This window comes from Eptesicus fuscus, chromosome 23 (genome assembly GCF_027574615.1).
Source record: "Eptesicus fuscus isolate TK198812 chromosome 23, DD_ASM_mEF_20220401, whole genome shotgun sequence".
In the NCBI taxonomy this organism is placed as follows: Eukaryota; Metazoa; Chordata; class Mammalia; order Chiroptera; family Vespertilionidae; genus Eptesicus; species Eptesicus fuscus.
The window spans coordinates 27,257,874-27,277,311 of NC_072495.1; the positions used below are offsets into that span (position 1 = coordinate 27,257,874).

A 19,438-nucleotide genomic window follows, 5' to 3' on the forward strand; every position below is an offset into this window, starting at 1 on the left:
GATGCATGTGGGAGGCAACCAATCCATGTGCCTCTCTCACATCAATGTTTCTCTCTCTCTCTCTCTCTCTCTCTCTCCTCTCTCCCTCCCTTTCTCTCCTCTCCCCTTCCCCCTCCCTCTCTTCCACTCTCTAAAAATCAATGTAAAAAATATCCTCAGGTGAGAATTCAAGAAATGGGGCCTGGGGCCTGTACCCTTCCCTAAAGCCCACTTCCTCCATGACCGGCTGGGGGCCCTACCAGGCTACCATCCCTCCTGGCATCTCGGGCCTGGCAGCAGGTCCAGCTGTACCCCTGCTGGGGCTTGGCCCTGGGTTTTCCTGAAGCAGGGTCCCCAGCCTGGCCCTCTTCCCCGTGGACACTCCCCCATCCTGCTCCCCCCTCTGGATGGGGCCCAACACCTGCCCTGCTGGGCCGCCCTGAGCTGTGCCTGGGACAGCCTGGTGGCTTCACAATCCTGCAGGGAGTGGTGACAGGCAGGCAGGCTGGGAGGAGCTGCAGGCGCAAAGTTCAGGGCTTTAGGCCCTCCCTCCCACTATCTCTCTCTCTCTCTCTCTTACACACTCACACACATATATATGCGTGCGTGCGCCCCATGCCCCATCCACCCCCAGCCCAGGCCTCGCCTCTGTCCACAGAGTAACCACTCTCTCCAGAGCTCCCCACCTCAGGGGTGTACCTCCCAACTCCCTGGGGCTCGGGCCCTAGGTGTCTTCCCTCTTCCTCATCCCAACCCATCCCTATATCACCAGGTGCGGTCACGCTGTCGCTCTATATCCTACATCTCTTATCCCTCGCGCCCCCCCCCCCGCCCCCCACACCTCTGATGGCCTGGCCAACGTCACAGCTTCCAGGCCTGCTGCCCTGCCTCCACCCTGGGCCCTTGGTTCTGGTTCACACGCAACAGAGGGGACTTCGTTTTTTAAAAATATGTTTTTATTGATTTCAGAGAGGAAAGGAGAGGGGTAGAAACATTAATGATGAGAGAGCATCATGGGTCGGCTGCCTCCTGCATGCCCCACACTGGGGATCAGCCCGCAACCCGGGCACGTGCCCTTAGATTGGAATTGAACCCGGGACCCTTCTGTCCGCAGGCCGATGCTCTATCCACTGAGCCACACCGGCCAGGGCCGCATGGTGGGTTTTCCTCTAGTGCTTATGTCTGCGGCACCCGAGAGGCGGCCGAGGACAGCCGGGGGCCTGCCTGTGCAGAACTCCTCCCGGGGTCAGAGAGGGAGTGAGACGTGATGGAGAGGGGGAAAGGGACAAGTCAGACACAGGAGGAATGCTGCTCGCCTTTGCCGGCCAGCGCCCCCGCCAGCCTCAGGGGATCCTGGAGATGCGCAGCAGCATCCGTAGGTGGGCTTCAGGGGGCGGCTGCGGGAGCTGCTTGCTGGCCGCCTGCTCCAGGATGTTCAAGATGAGGCCGTGGGCCTCCCGGCACAGACCGGCCCCCAGGTCAGCCTCCACCCGCCCACGCCACGCAGCCAGTCGCGGCCGGGCCTCAAACACGTCGTAGCCAAGAGCCACCACCTGTGGGGACAAGGACGGGAACGTGGGTGGGATACGGAGGTCCCGATGCCAGGAGCCCTGGCACAGGCGCCGGGTTCCTTTTCCAGCCTCCGTGTGAGTGAGGCCCAGGCAGTGTGCCCACCGCGGGCCTGAGAGCACCAGGACGGCCCAGGCTCAGCGGCTGCGCGTCCACATACGCACCAGGAGGTCAGGGTTCGACTCCCAGTCAAGGGCACAGGCCCGGGTTGTGGGCTCGATCCCCAGTGTGGGACATGGAGGAGGCAACCGATAGATGATTCTTTCTCATCATTGATGTTTCTCTCTCTCCCTCTCCCTCTCCCTTCCTGAAATAAATAAAATATATATATATAAATATATATAGATATATATATATATATAATAGCCCTAGCTGGTTTGGCTCAGTGGATAGAGTGTTGGCCTATGGACTGGAGTGTCCCGGGTTCGATTCCAGTCAAGGGCACATGCTCAGGATGCAGGCTCGATCCCCAGTAAGGGGGGGCGTGCAGGAGGCAGCTGATGGATGATTCTCTCTCATCATTGATGTTTCTATCTCTATCTTCCTCTCCCTTCCTCTCTGAAATCAATAAAAATATATTTTAAAACAATAATAATAAAATAAATAAATAAACAAAAATAAAAATATATTTTTTAAAAAGCACCAGGATTGCCGAAACGGGTTTGGCTCAGTGGATAGAGCGTCAGCCTGCGGACTGAAGGGTCCCGGGTTTGATTCCGGTCAAGGGCATGTACCTTGGTTGCGGGCACATCCCCAGTAGGGGGAGTGCAGGAGGCAGCTGATGGATGTTTCTAACTCTCTGTCCCTCTCCCTTCCTCTCTGTAAAAAATCAATAAAATTAAAAAAAAAAGCACCAGGAGGAAACCCGGCCCAGGAGGGAAGCAGAGGGCATGGCGCCAGCACCAGTCCAGCCAGAAGCGCTCTGTGCGGCGGGGCAGAGCCCTGGCGGTCTCTAGGCCTCAGCGCCGCGGTAGGAGGACGCTGCCCGCACGTGCCGCTCGCCGGCCAAGCTCGTACCTGCATCAGCTCCTCCAGGGCCATGAGGTCCGCCAGCGTCACCCGCTGGCCGGTGAGGAAGGCCTTGTCCCCCAGGAACTGGTCCTCCAGCTGCTGCAGGGCCTGGTCCACCGCGGCCCTGTTGCGCTTCACCTTCTCCTCGGGCACCTGAACCCCAATGAGCGGGGCCAGCACCTGACACGGGCAAAGCGCAGGCTCAGTCTGTGGCCCCCGCCTCCTCCCAGGCCCCTGACAGGCAACCGCCACCGCCCCCCCCCCCCCACCCGGACGGCGCTCCTCACCTGGGTCCACAGGCACACCCCAAAGGTGCCCCGGATAAAGTCCGCGTGCCAGCCCAGGTACTCGTGGATGCGGGCGCGGGCCTGCAGGTCGGCTGGGTACCAGTGGTCCGCCGTCTGGTACTTAGAGCTCAGGTAGATCATGATGGCCACGCTGGGGAAAGGCGCGGGGGCGGGGGCTGTGAAGAGCCTGGCTCGTGGCCTGCATCCCCCGCTGCCCCCACCCCCGTGGGCCCTGGGGCTTGTCTGCATTTGACGGCCGGCCTCCCCTCCCAGCCATGCTCCCCGGGCGCTGCCTCCCCTCTCCCCTGACTGTCCCCTCCTGTGGCTCAGTCTTGGGCACTAACTCTTGGCCAGCCCTTCTGTTCTGGGCTTTAAGAACCTCTTCGCGGCCCGAGCCGGTTCGTCTGTGGACTGAAGGGTCCCAGGTTCGATCCCCAGTAGGGGGCGTGCAGGAGGCAGCCAATCAATGATTCTCTCTCCTCATTGATGTTTCTCTCTCTCCCTTTCCCTTCCTCTCTGAAATCAATATAAATATATCTTTTAAAAAGAGAAAGAGAGAGCCCTAACAGGTTTGGCTCAGTGGCTAGGGTGTCGGCCTGCAGACTGAAAGGTCCCAGGTTCGATTCCGGTCAAGGGCATGTACCTTGGTTGCGGGCACATCCCCAGTGGGAGGTGTGCAGGAGGCAGCTGATCGATGTTTCTATCTCTCTATCCCTCTCCCTTCCTCTCTGTAAAAAAAAAAATCAATAATATATATATATATTTTTTTAAAAAAGACAAAGAGAGAGAGGTGCAGGGATGCGCTGTGTCACCCCGGGAGCCCCTGGCCACCCTGGCTCAAGCCCAGCCGTCTGCTCTCATCGCACCCTTCACCTTGGCCCTCGGTGCGGCGCCCTGTAGGGCCTGGAGGGCCTGCAGTGAGAGTGCCAGGGGCCCGCGGGCTGGGGGCCTCGGAGGCGGGTGGGAAGGGGAGTACCTCTGGTGCAAGACGAAGTCGCCGTCCTTGAGGATGGGCACCACATGCGGGCTGCCAGCCGGTAAGAACCCCTGGACGTGCTGCCCTGCGGAGAAGGAGGTCAGAAGAAGCCCCCGGCCTCGGGGCTCCGTGGGTGAGCATCGACCCATGAACCAAGTGGTCATCAGTTCAACTCCCCGGTCAGGGCTCCGGCCCGGGTTGCGGGCTCCATCCCCAGTAGTGGGGCGTGCAGGAGGCAGCCGGTCCATGATTCCCTCTCATCATGGATGTCTCTCTCTCTCTCCCTTCCTCTCTATAAAATCAATAAAAATTTGTATTTCTTAAAATAGAAAAGGCCTGAGGACAACAAGCACACCTGCTCCGCCCTCCTCCAACCAGAGCCCCTGCCAGGCTGGGAGGGGCCCCCTGCCCCGCCACCTTCCGGAGTGTGTGTGTGTGGGGGGGGAGGGGATGCTGGGTGCAGCCAGGTGCTGCGGGTGGTGAGAAGTTACTTAGACAGGACTGGGGTGAGCAAGGAGAGGGGTGCCTCGGGTCTTCCCAGCCCTCACCCCTCACTCCCCACCACAGTGGGCCAGTTCCCCCCCCCCCCCCCCCCGCCTCTTCAGGGCTTTGGGAACTTAAAGGCATGCTGTTTAGGGCGGTGCCTCTGAATATCAGCGTTCTCCCCATCCGAGCGGAATGTCACCCCCCTTTCAGCGAAGGCCTGTGGCCTGCCCGAGGCCACCCAGCACGGAGGAGACAACGGGCGGTGAGGGAGCTCTGCGGACCGTGGGGCCTCGGGGAGCTGCAGGGCGAGGAGCCAGGGGTGCAGGGGCCGCGGACACCCCGGAAGCCGCCCGGGCCCACCTTTGAGCAGCTCCACGGGGCGCAGCTCGAAGGGGACGCCGTTCTTCTTGGCGAAGAGGTAGACGGCGCGGCAGGGCTGGGAGAGCAGGTCCAGGTAGAGCTCCAGGCCCATGGCGGCGGCGGCGGCGGGGGGCGCAGGCCGCGGGGAAGGCAGCCCTGGACGGACGGCAGTGGTGGCAGGGGCCAGGCCACCCCGAGGAAATAGGGGCCCGAGCCCCGCCCCTCTGTGGGCGCGCCCCACCCGGACCAATGTCCAAGTCCATCCTGCCCGCCCCGCCCCCCGCCCCGCCCCTGTTGGTTAAGTTCAACAAAAACTTTTTTTTTTTTTTTGCTCTGAGATTGCTTTGCTCAGACTTTGCCCCGGCTCCGGGTCCCAGGCCACATCCAGCGGCGAATGCCGCGGGTCCGGTTAGGCCGCAGCTCGTGCGCCCGCATCTCTCACCAGATCCGCGCGCACGGCCCGAGGGGGCGCGCACCGTGGGGAGGGAGTGGGGGGCGCGGTAGGAGAGGGCGCAAGGCGGGCAGGGCGCGCAGGGGATCCTCGGCGGAGGCGAGCTGCCAGCTTCCGGACCGTCTGCTCTGTGACCTTTCTTCTCCGCTGCTTCTCACTTCCCCCATGGACCCCTCCCTCCCTCCACTGACCCCCTCCCTCCCTCAGGCCGTCTTCCCGGGGCGCAGTGACGGTGCGGGCAGGGCTGGGCGCCCACCCCGAGTCTTTCAGAGGAGGCCATCCCTCTGGCCGGTGACTCAAGCGGGCAAATCAGGGTGCTTTTCTGGGATTTCTGAACTTGGAATCCGGGAGAGACGGGTCCTTTGGGGAGGGAAATGTGGGCGCAGTGAAGGGGGCCCCCGGGGATCACTGTTCTGAGTTCACCAGGCCGGCTGTCCTGAGAGAGAAAGAAGCTGATTCAAAGAAGAGTGGAGGAGAGAACCAGGTTCTGATCCCGGTTCCCCCTGGGAGTCAGCTACACGTCTCCCCCATACAAGAGGAGGTTCCCGGGAAACCCCTCTTTTGGCTCAATCCAGTTAGCACTGAGCGTCTTCTTTTTCTTTTTAATATATATATTTTTATTGATTTTTTTTACACAGAGGAAGGGAGAGGGATAGAGAGTTAGAAACATCGATCAGCTGCCTCCTGCAACTGGGTATGTGCCCTTGACCGGAATCAAAGGAGTGAGAAACATCTATATGAGAGCTGCCTCTTGTACGCCCCCTACTGGAGATCGAGCCTACCACCTGCAACCTGGGCCAGTGCCCTGACCTGGAGGAATCCAACCAGGATGCCCTGGTTCACGGGCCGCTGGCCGCTGATGCTCACCTGAACCGCGTCCAGCAAGGCCAGGGGTGAACCTGAGGAGGGGCGGTGAAGGATTAAAGCAGACAGACAAGAGAATACAATTGGGGCCAGGTGGATCACGGTGCCTGGATGAGGAAACAGTGACAGCCTGTAAGCCAAAGCTTTATTTTAGAGTCAGATCACTCGGAGCAAAACAAGGGGAGGGGTCAGCGTGCTTACAATGTTCTTGCGAGTTTCAAATCTATTTCCTCACTCAGGCCTAGTTTTGGCAGCACTTGCTGCACCTCCCACAGCCCGTTAGCTACCTAGGAACAAGGGAGGGCTGTAGGGTCAGGCTTAACTGTGCTAGGAGGGCTCTGCCCTCCAAGCTGGGACTTGTATGTGGCTCTGCCACAGGTCAGTCCGAGGCCTGACCCTATAGCCGCTCCCTACACTCACCCACCTGGCCACACCGGCCGGGCTTAGGTTATTTTGTACAGTAACAAGTTAAAACCTCTGTGCTCACGAAAAGGGCTTTGCAAACAACAAAAATTAAGCCAGATAACCCTCCTCTGGGATGCCTGCCTCCTGGCAGGCCCCTGGCTCAGCATTTTCTTCGCCCTCACTTTGCCCTCAGAGCAGGCACTGCCAGGACCCGTGTCCCCAGGCTGCTGGGGTCGCTGACCACGCCAGTCCCAGACCCGCCCCATGGCCCCGCCCCCTGGCCCCACCTCTCCCCGCCCCGCCCCCTGGCCCCACCTCTCCCCGCCCCGCTCCCTGGCCCCGCCCCCTGGCCCCACCTCTCCCCGCCCCGCCCCCTCCCCGCCCCGCTCCCTGGCCCCGCCCCGCCCCGCTCCCTGCCCCGCCCCGCCCCGCGCGGAGCATGCTGGGGGTGGACAGAATCACCCGCCAGGCCCGGGTCACGTGAGCGGAGCTGGCTGGAGGGAGGTGGAGGTTAGTTGACAGGTTGCCCTGGCAACAGACAGCTCCAGCAACGGGCGCCTGGGCACGCGCTGGTCCGTTAAGCTCCGTTAAACTCGCCCCGGGGACCACAGCGGCCACTGCGCCCCGGACCCCTGAGGGTGCTGGGCGGTGGGGTGGGGCGGGTGTCTCACATTGTTCCCCACCCTGGGCAGAAGGCAAAGGTCGGGGACTCCCGGCTGTGCCCACTGGGCTGTGGAGTGGCAGGAACTGTGCAGAGAACCGGAGGGAAAGGAGGGGAGGGGAGGCCAGGGAGGCAGGAAAAGAGGGATGAAGTCGAAAAGTGAAGGGGAAAGAGAAGGGAGAGGGGGGAGGGAGAAAGCAAGGAGACCTCTCCACAGGCTGAGCCGGGGGCATCCTCCCCCAGCCCTCAGAACCAGGTCCCTGAGCAGAGCCTGCTCCCCCCTCCGCATCTGGGAAGTTGGATGTTTCTCCTGCACCAGATGGGGCAGGGAGCAGTCAGAGGGGGATGGAGGGGGAGGAGCTGTGAATCCACAGCCCAGTCTGGAGCAGGAGCGGGCTTGAGATGAGAGGTGGCTCTCATGGGGGCTGACGGTCTGACCAGGCTCTTGCTGGGGCCTACAGCTCCCCCTTACCCACTCTGAGACTCACCTTCGCCTCGGGGGTCCTCACCTCCGGGTGAAGGAGGGGAGAGGGTCAGATGGAGGGGGCAATGCAAGGAGGGAATGCCAGTGGGAGGTGAGGGAGGGGACCCCTCGGTGTGGGGCCCAGCCTGCTGAGAAGTAGACACCGGCTTTAAGAGAAGTCCCATGTCGGGGTGCCTGGGTGTGGTGTGGCCCACGTGTGAGGCCGGGGGCGTGGGGGAGGCCCCTCTCAGCAGTCCTCGTCAATGAATGGGGAGACTTCACAGGGGACCCACTTCTTGGGGCTTGACCACCAGCACGCACCCATCGTGTTCCTGCTTTGTGCACCCTTCGCCCCAGGGCGCCTCGGGGTCTCAGCCCACGCTCTTGGTGGTGGTCTCCCCAGGACGGAAGGCGGGCGGCCGTGTGCCTTTGGGGAACATCGCTGACTGGGGGGTGGGAGCTCCCCACGCTTCCCGAGGCTGTTCGGTCGTCTGTAAAATACTCACTGCTCTGCCCCCTTCCCAGGCTGTGCCAGGGACCCGGTGAGGCACAGGTGCTTTTAAAGGGTGCGGGGCCCGGCTGTCAGGGCTCAGGGGCTGAGCGTTGACCTAGGAACCAGGAGGTCACGGTTCGATTTCCCGTCGGGAAACACGCTCGGGTTGGGGGCTCGATCCCCAGTGCGGGGCGTGCAGGAGGCAGCCCATCCATGATTCTCTCTCATCATTGATGTTTCTCTCTCTCTCTCTCTCTCCTTTCCTTTCAAAAAATAAAAAAATAAAAATAAAGAGTATGGGGCCCTTAGCAGAAAGCCCCGTCCACATGGCCTGGGGCAACTTAATTGGTAAGCAGCCGGTTTGCCGTCATTTCTCCGGGGCCCTCCTCTGAGCCCGAGCCCCGCGTCTGAAACCTGGACCTCCCCCTCGCCAGCTGAGTGACCTCGGACAAGTCACTGCAGCTTTCCTGCTGAAGGAGAACTAAGAGAACCTGTGAAGGAAACCACACAAGAACCAGGGCACGCCCTCGCTGGGGTGGCTCCGTGGGCAGAGCATCGGCCTGCGGACCTAAGGGTCCCGGGTTCGGTTCTGATCAAGGGCATGTACCTCAGTTGCAGTCTCCTCCCGGCCTGGGGCCCTGGTCGGGGCACTAGCCAAGTCTCTCTCACATCGATGTCTCTCCCTCTCTCTTCCACTCTCCCTAAAAAACAATGGAAAAATATCCTCGGGTGAGGATTAAACAAAATAAAATAAATGTGGGAAGCCGCCCATTGCCCTCACCAGCAGAGAGGTGTGGACAAGGAACCCGGAAGGCTGGGTCAACCTGGAAGCTCGGAAAGGCCAGAGCCGAGCACCCACTGTCCAGTTGAGACAAAGGGAGCTGAAGCAACTTCCACCTTTTCGTCTTAACGTAAATCCTTGCTGATGGGCTGTCATTGGAATTGCCTGCCCAAGGGCCATGGGTGTACCCCAAAACCTGAATAAAAGGGATAGCCAGGCGAGAGCAAAGCGGAGTCCTTCCCCTTGAGCTGGGCTCCCACCTGGCCCCCAATATTTCCAAATTAATATTTTCTAGTCCCTTTCATTTGCCTGAGGCCTCCTCCAGAGGCCAAGCCCTGAACCTGAACCCTGAACCACGCAGGACATGGCTGGGGGGGCGGGGGGCACTTACAACTGGCAGCCCAACGTGGGGCACTCGCAGATGAACCCTGGGCTGTTCACCTGAAGCTAATATGATCATGTAGGTCAACTGTAATTGGAAAAAATAGAAAAAATTCAAAGGCCTTCCTGGCTCCAGAGGGAGGCGGCTGCAGCGGGGGAGGAGCCCTGGCTGGGCATCTGTGAGGGACGGTTATTTTGTCGCCAACTGGAATGGCCTTGCGACAAAGCCCCGCCGCGCGCTGGACCTCACCAGGTGCCTTGATTTCACCCCTCTGTTAGCTGTCACCGCCAGCACCCTCACCTGTTTCAGCCTCAGCACTGGCCTTGGCCTTGGTCTGTGCGTGAGAGCAGGAACCGGTGAGCGTAGGGTCAGGAAGCGGTTCACAGCTGACAGGCAGGAAGGGGGGGGGGGGTGTGCAGCTCCAGAGAGCAGCAGAAGGCGCGGCCTGAGCGCAGAGCGCGGAGAAGGGTCGGACCCCTTTCACAGGCGACGAGAGTCCGACCCAGGCCGCGGCCGGAGTAGCCCAGCGGTTGGGGCACCGGCCTGCGCGCCAAAAGGTTGCAGGTTGGATTCCAGGTCCAGGGCACGTACCTCGGTTGAAGGTTAAATCCCCGGTTCAGGTTAGGGCGTGTGCAGAAGGCAACCAATCGATGAGTCTCTTTCACATGGATGTTTCTATTATCTCCCTCCCGCTCTCTCTAAAAAAATCCAGTCTGACCCATAAGAAGGGGGTGGGGGCACTGAGTCTTGAGTGAAGAGTTGGTTGGAAAAGGAGGCCGAACGGAAGGAAGACCAGGTCATAGTCAACACACAAAATAAGCAGTCCTCTTTTTTTTAAAAAAAAGATTGTTTGGGTGCAGAACAGAAATTAGGAATTTTACCCGCCCCCCCCAAAAAAATACACAAATGATCACAAACTCAAAAACAATATCCTGACATATTTTTCTTTTTTTTTTTTTAATGTTTTACTTAACTGCTGGGCACAACCTCGCCTTTAAAAATTACCTCTCCCCTTACCTCTGGGCTGAAGACTCTTTGGTTACCTTCCACGGGACCATGATTTTGTAACGTTTCCTACAGAAAGAATGGGTGATTCTGCCGCCTTTTTTTTTTTTTTAATTTCTTTATTGATTAAGGTATCACATATTGGCGGCGGGCGTGTCCCCAGGAGCCATGTATGCACCCACGTGGCTCTAACTCAGTAGACCAGGAGCGAGTTCAAAGCACATGAATCGATCCCATATTAACGGTCCCCCAGTTTTACCTTCCCCCTCAGCCACATCCCAAATGCCCACAGCCACTCCCCCGCGAGACGTGAGAGAGAGGGGACTGGCAATGGAGAGGGACGGCGGGGCCTCGCCCAACTTAATGCCTGACAGCTGACGGCATGGCTGGGCCCCTCCCAGGGTACCCCCCGTTCACCTTGGTGCTCGCCCCCCTCTGATGAACTGCAGCGGGACAGGTGTCAGGGCTGCCCTGGGGAGAGAGCCCCGGGGAAGACGGCCTTTGAACAGGACGGGGGACCGCTTGCCTCTTCGTTTTGGCTAACTTTGTGTTGGCGCACAAGCCCCCCAGCCCACCTGCCTCCCTCCACCCCCGGCCCGCACATCTACAGAGCGGGGAGGGAGGGCCCTGAGGTTTGAGCCCACCCCACACACCTCTCCTGGGCGGGGAGAGGGGCCCAGCCCGGCGGGAAGAGTTCTCCCTGCTGAGCCCCCTGCCCTGCCCTCTCCTGCGCACAGCTGGGCAAGCCGGCCTCTGAGCCACAGGTGCGCGTCCGAAAGGGCCGGGTGGGAGCCGGGAAGGCCGATCCGGCTGCCAGGGTGGGAGCCGGGAAAACCGATCCGGCGGCACAGGTCTCAGGACCACCCGTGCCTGCGCCCTGTACCTGCCGGGCCCGCTGTCGGGCTGCTGGAAATTCGTCCATGTCATGAGGGGAGGGGAGACGGGAGAGAAAAAGTGCAGACTTGGAAAAAAAAGGCCGCAGTCTGGAAGGAGGGCGGTGGTGAGGGGGGCTCTCTTCCCGCAGCCGCCCCTGAGGCTGGGCCCCCTGAGGCTGGGGACCCTGAGGCTGAGCCCCCTGAGGCTGGTCCCTGAGGCTGGGGACCCTGAGGCTGAGCCCCCTGAGGCTGAGCCCCCTGAGGCTGAACCCTGAGGCTGAGCCCCCTGAGGCTGGTCCCTGAGGCTGGGGTCCCTGAGGCTGGGGGCCCTGAGGCTGGGGTCCCTGAGGCTGGGGACCCCAAGGCTGGGCCCTGAGGCTGGGCCATGAGGCTTCCCCTGGAAAGCAGGGCGGCTAACGGCTGCCTCCCAGGCTGGTTGTGAGGATAACGCGAGGTCACGTCTGGGGAGGCTGCTGGAGAGACCGGGAAAGGGCACGCCCTCGGGACGCTCTCACAACCCTCTTGGCCGAGGGAGATGTGAGGTGCAGTCCCGGGCCCGGCCTGTTTGGGGAGGTCACCCTGGCCTTGACTCCAAGCTGACCCTGCCTCAGGCGGAGCCGCCCCGCTCGCCCGCTCGCGGCGGCCTCCCCCGCCCCTCACAGTGGGGCAGGCGGGCCCAATGGTGGGTGTCCGAGGGCCCGGCCCTTTGGGGGAGCCTGGAAAACGGAGGCGTTGCTGTCCGGGGCCCACAGGCTCCAGCAGCCTGGAGCAGCCCGGTCTGCCCCCCAGCTGTTACTGGAAAGGGGACCTGGCCCTGGGCGGGGCTGCCGAGGGCGGCCAGCAGCGTGTGGGCTCTTGACTTTGTGCAAAAAAGATTTCACAACAGGAGTCCAGGCGACCATGAAGGAACAATGGTCACAGCTGGGGCCGGTGAAACAAGGAAGGGCTCTGCACGTGAGAAGCAGGAACCCTGACCAGTGTGGCTCAGTGGGTTGGGCGGCGTCCCGTGCAGAGAGGTCCCGGGTTCAGTTCCCGGTCTGGGCGCACGTCCGGGCTTCCCCAGTGGGGGGCGTGCAGGAGGAGCCGGTGGGTGATGATGCGCTCTCACACCAATGTTTCTCTCTCCTCCCCTCTCTCTGAGAGCCAGCAAACAGTCAAAGAGAAGCCACAGGGAGCCGCGGCGGGCTGCCCTGGTCACTGGGAAGTCAGAGAAAGGGGGCCTCGGGGCCAGGGCCGGGGGTGAGCCCGGGGTGAGCTGCTGCTGCCCACGGCTCCCCTGGTTGCAAGCCTCGTGGGGACCCTTAGACTTTGGGAGACACTTGCTTGGGGGGACACCGCGGGGACGGAGAGGTGCGCTCCTGGGCAGAGCGGGTGCTGGGACCGCGTTTGGAGGGTGTGAAAGGCGGGCGTCTCGGGAGGTCCCACGGGGGTGGAGGATGGGAGCCGATCCCTTCGTTTCACGCCGATGTGCCAAGAGAAGCTTGCGGCCCTCCGGCCTGTCCTGGTGAGGCTGGCACAAACGGGAGGAGGGCCAACCACGGGCCCTCAGGGACCTGGTTAGGGAGGAGGGTTTACCGGCGGCTACACACTGCTCAGCTCTGCTCAGCTCCCCTCGCACTGGCCGAGGGCTTCCCCGGCGGCTCACTCCCCTGCCTCCCGGGCCGGAGGGCCGCGGGGACGGGCCGGAGGGCCGCGGGGACGGGCCAGGGTAAGCAGGTGCGTGGGGGAGGCCGGTCAGCCGGTGGCGCCAGGCCAGGTGGTGAGGGCGAGGGGTCTGCCTGAGCGGGCGCTGCAAAGCCAGGGGTTCGCGCAGTCTCTGAGCCCCGGTCAGGGCTGGTCCCCCCGAAGATACCTGGGGCCCTTCTTGCCTCCTCCTGCTTCCCGTGGCCTCCACTCTCCGAGCATTGTCTCTCCAGCTCACACACAGAAAGCCGGCCCACCTGACACGGTCGTTCAGGCTTCACTTTAGGAAGGGAGACGGTGGCGCTCCGGGACCCGGCGGAGTCAGGGGAGCGAAGACAAAGCTGCAGCCTGAGGAGGAGGAGGGAGGAAGGGAGGAGGGGGAGAAGGGAGGAGGGAGAGGAGGAGAAAGAGGAGGAGGAGGAGGAGGAGGCCGGGGCAGGGGCAGGGTGGGTCACGCGGGGCCCTCCCTCTGAATTTCTTAGGGTGAAATTCAAAAAAATTAAATTCCCTTGCCCTTTTAGGTTAAAGTTCAAAGAAATAAAAAGAGAAATATCTTAAGATCAAAATATTAAAATCCAAAGCATTCCCAGAGAACCCAGCCGCCTGTCAAATTCTGCAGCTTTGATGTCCCCTCCAAGGCGCCACGCCCACCCCACCCAGCGGCCTGGGGGCGGGGGCTCTGGAGTGGGGTCCTGGTCCGCATCCCTTTCAAAGACCCACAGTGAACAGGCTGAGCGGGTGCTGCCAGCCTCATAGCCCCGCCCACCTCGGGGACCCCAGGGCTCAGCCCCGCAAACACCCCTCTTCCTGCTGCCTGAGACCCTGCAGAGTATGCCTGGCACCTGGCGTCGGACCGAGGGAGGGTCAGCCTCAGGCCTGCGTGAGCAGGTTTGGGGGCCGGGGAGCCACCTCGACATTCCTCCTCCTCTCTGGGCACCTGCGTGCCTGCCCATCCTGCCTCCTCACCGACGGGCACCACCTGCCCTGGGGCGGCTCAGGCGTTGGACCTCGGCTAGGATTCCTTCCAGTGTGCTCAAAGCTCCGTCATTTCCATTGTCCTCTGTGTGCCCAGCGTTGCGCTCTGCCTGGGGACCCAGCGACGACCCGCCTGGAGCCGGTTCCCCCGCAGAGGCCCAGGGACAGCACTGCGCCCGCTGGTTCTCAGGGCGCTCCTGGCCACCTCCCCTCCTCCCTCCACCGGGTGCCCGGCCTGGATTGGCACTGTGTCTGCAACAGCATGGCTGGGGGGGCGGGGAGGGTGCGCCTGTCCCTCCCGGTGACGTGGCGGCGAGCCCCTGCTGGCTGTGCTGTGCGGCTCCTGGCTGGTCTCATCCTTTCCTTCACGGCGCAGGGCCAGCCTGCTTCCAGCGCCCCCTCCTCTGATGTCCTGTGCTTTCTGGCCCAAACCCTTACTTGTTCTGGCCTGTCCCTCTGGGTTTTGTCTCCGGGGGTCTCTCAGGGCAAGAGAAAGAAAAGCGGTTCGTCAGGAGTCCCCACTGTTGGAACGTCCCGTGGCTCCTCCCCTGCGGGGCCGCCGTGGGGGGGCCGGGCCCTTGCAGCCACTCCCCTCTGGCCGGGCCCTGCTCCCCTCTGGGGCTCCCCTCTGGGGCTCCCCTCTGGCCCGGCCCTGCTCCCCTCTGGGGCTCCCCTCTGGCCTGGCCCTGATCCCCTCTGGGGCTCCCCTCTGGCCTGGCCCTGCTCCCCTCTGGGGCTCCCCTCTGGCCGGGCCCTGCTCCCCTCTGGCCAGGCCCTGCTCCCCTCTGGGGCTCCCCTCTGGCCTGGCCCTGCTCCCCTCTGGGGCTCCCCTCTGGCCTGGCCCTGCTCCCCTCTGGGGCTCCCCTCTGGCCTGGCCCTGATCCCCTCTGGGGCTCCCCTCTGGCCTGGCCCTGCTCCCCTCTGGGGCTCCCCTCTGGCCGGGCCCTGCTCCCCTCTGGCCAGGCCCTGATCCTCTCTGGGGCTCCCCTCTGGGGCTCAGCTGGCCTGGAGGCCTAATGCACGCGGCCTCAGGGCCCAAGCGATCCCTGGACCCTCACCCCCAGTAGTTGTGCTGCCCATGTTGATGCTGATCTCCCATTTTCCCGGCTTCTCTAGCTTCTGAGAGCCGCCAGGCTCCCGGGACGGCTCCTGGTTCTGAGGAGCCCCTGGCTGCTGCACGGAGGGGCCAGCCCCTCAGGAGTGTTCTGGGTCCCCTGGCTCCCTGGCCAGTGGCCTTGCCCCCCTCTCCCGCAGCAGCTTCCCGTCTCCGAGCTGGTCTGTGCAGCCGGTTCCGGTTCCATCAGCCTCCGCCACTCCGTCTCGGCCCCGCCTGTCTCCTGACACCTCGTGGCTTAAGGACAGTCCTCTCCGTAGCTGGTCCCTCTCCTTTTCCACGGCTTCTGTCCTCAGAGGCAGATCGTGGCGTGTTTTTCAAACCTTTCCAGTTCCTTCTGGGTCTCCCACGCCAGCCTGCCTCAGCCTCCGGGCTCTGGGTGTGCAGCGATGTCATTGAGCGGCTTTTCTATTTCAGCCCCAGAGAAGCGCCCATTCTCTGAGGGTCCTGGGGAAGAAGAGGGGCCACCTGCTCCCCTGACACGCTCAGGGCGGGCCCGCATGGGGCCTGGCAAACTGAGGCCTGAGGTGGCCAAAGCCCGCCCGCCGCGGGAAGGTTCTGGACTCGGCGCAGGAAAGATTTGGCGACATGAGTGCAGATGGGAACGCGTAGCGAAGGAAGAAACCGGGGTGCAAGGAGCAGCAGCAGGCAGGGCGAATGTCCTGGAGGGAGGGGGCCGCGGCGGGCGCTCCGTTCCCTGGGAAGTCAGACAGAAAGGGGCCTTGGAGCTGCCACCGCCCACCGCTCCCCGGGTGCAAGTCTCGTGGGGACCCTTAGAAACAAGCCGAGCCACAACCGCAGGTGCCCCGACGGGAGCGGACTGGCGACCTCTTGGTGTGTGGTTCAGCGCTCGGCACGCAGCCCGCCGCCTGGGTGCGCCTTCAACCTGACACTGACTGCGTCCGACGGCGCCGAGGGGCGCGGCTGCCCTGTGCTCTCTCTGCTTCCATCTCAGTCTGGCTGCTCTAACGGTCCTTGTGCTGTTCCCCCATTTCCTCTGTCCTGGGTTTCGCTGGCACCCATGGCACCCACTGGGTCTTGTTGTCTGTCTTCCAGGCCAGGGTGGTTCAGCCAGGCTCTCTGGCCAGGGAGGAGGGATGAACCATTTGCTCTCAAGTGTCCTTGTTTGGGGAGGGGAGGTCTTGCGACTCACAAGCTGGCTGCAAGTGCCCAGTCTGTTTGGCCTTGTCGAACGGTCTTGCCTCAGTTTCCCCATTCCACTTGCCCAGGGATTGTCCTAGCTTCTGACTGTCCTCACCCAAGCAGGGGCATCAGAGGCAGGAGACTCGGGGGCTGGCACTGGGGAGAGGGCGACCGAGTGAGGGCAGCTCCGGCCATTGGCTAGAGGGGGCGATTGGTCAGAGGTCGGGGGTCCGGCAGCACCTCTGTCCGGTATGCGAGCGGTGGTCTCCCCGTCCTGTGTGTGCGTGTCACCGCTGCATTGTGAAGGACAACACTCAGAGACGTGCATTCGGTTCCCATACAATAACTCAGCTACCGGAGAGAACAGCGGGAAATGCCCCGCCGCTCCCCGCCGGTTCCTGGGTCCGCCGGCCGCAGCCTGCCTCCTCGCAGGGGGACAGCTGTCCTGATTGTAAGGAGACCCTTTCGGGGCTTTCGTCACCGTTTACCAGTGAGGCCTGGATCTCTGAACACTGCAGCTGGGGTCCCTGTGTTTGACCTTGAAATCGATGAAATGGTATCATTGGTAGGTGGCATTCTGTTATTCATTATCCCAGCGTCCTCGCTGTGAGCCACACCGGAGGCACCTGTGTGGTCTCGGCGGGGACGCTGTGTGTCCGGGTCGGGGCAGGAGGCGGTGCTTAGGCGATGTCCGCGGGGCGGTGGGTGGCCTGTCGCTGGAAGAGAAGACGCGGGCCCTCCCCTGGAGCGCGGCTGCTTGTGTCCTTTTGGTGATCACCAGCCCTTCACGTGCTGTGAAAACTGCTCTTGCATCAGACCTGGGGCCGAGGGAGGCCTGGTTCTGGAACAGGCTCGGCTACACGATTCCAAGGGGAGAGCGCCCGGCTGGACGGGGAGGCGTGGAGGAGGCGTCCTTCTGCGCTGTCCGTCCGCCTGTGCTCCGGCAGCGAGGCCTGGCGGCGGCGGGCGAGGCCAGATGGTCGCTGTAGTTTGTGGGGAGCCGATGTTCCCTGCCCGTTGCCCGGGGACCGCCTTGAACCAGCGTCAAGGTCGCTTGGCTCACGCTGCGCAGCTCGCTGCTCCCTTCCTGCTCTGCTCTGGCCACCCGCAGCGTCAGGTTCTCTCTGGAAGCTTCTTCCACTGTTGCCTCTGCCCTCTGGACCACCAGGGAGGATGCTGGTCCCGGGTCCCTGTCCTGGTCCCGGCAGTGGCGCCGGGGCCTCCGGCACTCGGAGCGGCGGAGCCTGCTGACCGGGGAGCCTGGTTGGGCTGTTTGTCTGGGCTGCTCGGCGTGGGTGTGGGCATCCTGGGTTGTGCCTGCCGATTCCAGGATGTCGCAACTTTTGCTCGACACCATAGGCTGCGGGGTTCACCCGTGGTGACGTGTGTACGTGTAGCTCGTTCATGTCACGCCTGCGTAGTATCCGTGACACGAATGAACCACAGTTTATTTGTCCATTCTACTCCTGATGGACATTCGGGGTTTCCAGATAGGAATTCCTTTAGGGCGTGTGCCTGGGAGTGGCCTCGTGGACACGCCCATCAGAGCCAGCTCGAAGGTGGCAGCACTATTTGTGGGGTTTCAATGGCACGTCCCTGGTTCCTACTGAGGGGGCGCCTTTTCCGCTTGGACATTCCCTGTGTGAAGTGGCTCCCAAGTCCTTTGCTCATTTCCCTCTAGGCTGCTGACTACCGCTCTGGAGGAGGTTTTTCCAATACATGCTCTGCACGTGAGCCCTTGACCAGCACGTGGCTTCAGCTCCCGGAGGGCGGGTTTGTGAGGGTGGAGATAAGAACCCCGGCTGCTTGTCCCCCAGTGGGTAGCCGGCTGCCCAGCACCCCACTGCCAGGGCTGTCTTCACACAGACTCCGATGCCGCCCCGCACGGCCTGTGTGTGTGTGTGTGGGGGGGCGGTCTGCTTCTGGGGTCTCCCCTCTTCCCATTGGCCTTTGTCTGCCCCTGTCCTGAGCTCACTTGGCCTTCCTTGTGAACTTGGCACCAAATCTGACATCGGAAAGGCAGGTCTTCCCCCGTGTCTTCTTCAAGAAGATGTTTGGCTCACCTCGGCCCTCCTGGTTCTCGGGGAATCACATGCAGCCACCAGGGGGAATGTCTAGGGCAGCGGTTCTCAGCCTTCCTAACGCCGCGACCCTTTAATGCAGTTCCTCATGGTGTGGCGGCCCCAACCATAACATTATTCTCGTTGCTACTTCACAACTGTAATTTTGCTCCCGCAGGCTCAGTTTACAAGGCCAATGATGTATTTTCATTGTTACAAATTGAACATAATTAAAGCATAGTGATTAATCACAAAAACAATATGTAATTATATGTTGTGAAATATTTATTTCTAATTACAAATAAATGAAATTTTCTCTTGAAGCACGGTGTAGCATGGGTAACAGTCTTAACATAACAACAGTGAACTACATTGCTACATCTGTGTTTTCCGATGGTCTTAGGCGACCTGTGGAAGGGTCGTTCGACCCCCAAAGGGGTCGCGACCCACAGGTTGCGAAGCGCTGGCCTAGGGGATGGGGTGAGTCATAAGTCAGGCGGGGGCGGCCGGCACTATAGTATGGTCTTCAATGTGGCACGTGTGCTCTCTCCATGTGCTTGGACCCCAGGGCTCTGCAGGCGTCAGCTTCCTCCGTAGCATCTGCAGATCTCGGACTTGCTCGAGGCCCTTCCCTCCCCGCCACCCCTGTCTTCACTCCTCTGAGTGTCTGAAGTCACATTCTGTATGGTATCTGTAGTCATATCCTATTCTGACAATGACACCACGGCATCTGTCCTAATTAGACACCCTCTGATTGGCTTGTCTGGTAAGGCATGGCCGCCGGGATCCCGCCTGGGCATAAACTTGGAATTTGTATGAAGTCACTCCCGTGTCCTTGGGCCGTTTCATCCACTCATGACCGCCAGCATCCTTAACATCGACGCGAAGACGGTCCCCGCACTCGCAGCCGGAGGGCCGGGGCTGCGCCCGCCTCTGCTGTGGCTGCGGGGGTAACTGGCTGGGCTCACCGAGGACGCACCGCCCCGAGCGACTGGCTCCTGGCTCCTGGCAACAGGGCTTCCCAGCACAGAGCTCTCACCGGTCCTGGTGTTGGAGGGAGAGCCCTCTGGGTGACGGGTCCGGGGCGGAGAGTCGCCCTCCTGTCGCCAGGCCGTCTGGCCTAGTCCGCCCGTCGCCAGCGCCCTGTCCGCATGGAGGGGTGGGGAAGGCTCCCCCTCTTACCTGGCTGCTTCCTCTTGTTTTTCCTTATCAGTCGGCTCCCCCAGCAAAACCCTCCGGAGCCACGCCGCCTGCGAGCCGCGGGCCTGTCCACGGAGACCCACGCGTGCTCTTCTCCGAAGCCACGAGCTCGTGGGCGGGCGTCCGGCCCTCGTCCCTTTCCCTCCAGATTTAATGTCAGAACCGACGTCTGGGTGTGGAGCGAACAGTCCTCTCTCTTCTCTCTACACGGGAAA

General features: G+C 61.9%; 1 protein-coding gene and 2 non-coding genes across 3 annotated transcripts; 2 read left to right on the forward strand and 1 right to left on the reverse strand.

Annotated features, from left to right (window-relative positions):
• Positions 1–922: 922 nt before the first annotated feature.
• On the reverse strand, positions 923–4,878 carry LOC129147034 (glutathione S-transferase theta-2B-like). The gene is made up of 5 exons (XM_054712674.1): positions 4,669–4,878; positions 3,823–3,907; positions 2,847–2,997; positions 2,566–2,739; positions 923–1,532 (listed from the first exon to the last, which is right to left on the reverse strand). The coding sequence occupies exons 1-5, from the start codon at positions 4,778–4,780 to the stop codon at positions 1,323–1,325; spliced, it is 732 nt and encodes a 243-aa protein (XP_054568649.1). The 5' UTR covers positions 4,781–4,878; the 3' UTR covers positions 923–1,322.
• Positions 4,879–12,266: 7,388 nt separating this feature from the next.
• Positions 12,267–12,345, forward strand: MIR9246A (microRNA mir-9246a). Its single transcript, NR_130551.2, has one exon. It is a non-coding gene; the product is annotated as a microRNA mir-9246a (primary transcript).
• A 1,784-nt stretch (positions 12,346–14,129) lies between these two features.
• MIR9365 (microRNA mir-9365) lies at positions 14,130–14,219 on the forward strand. Its single transcript, NR_129267.2, is given in 1 exon segment — positions 14,130–14,219. It is a non-coding gene; the product is annotated as a microRNA mir-9365 (primary transcript).
• Positions 14,220–19,438: the final 5,219 nt, after the last annotated feature.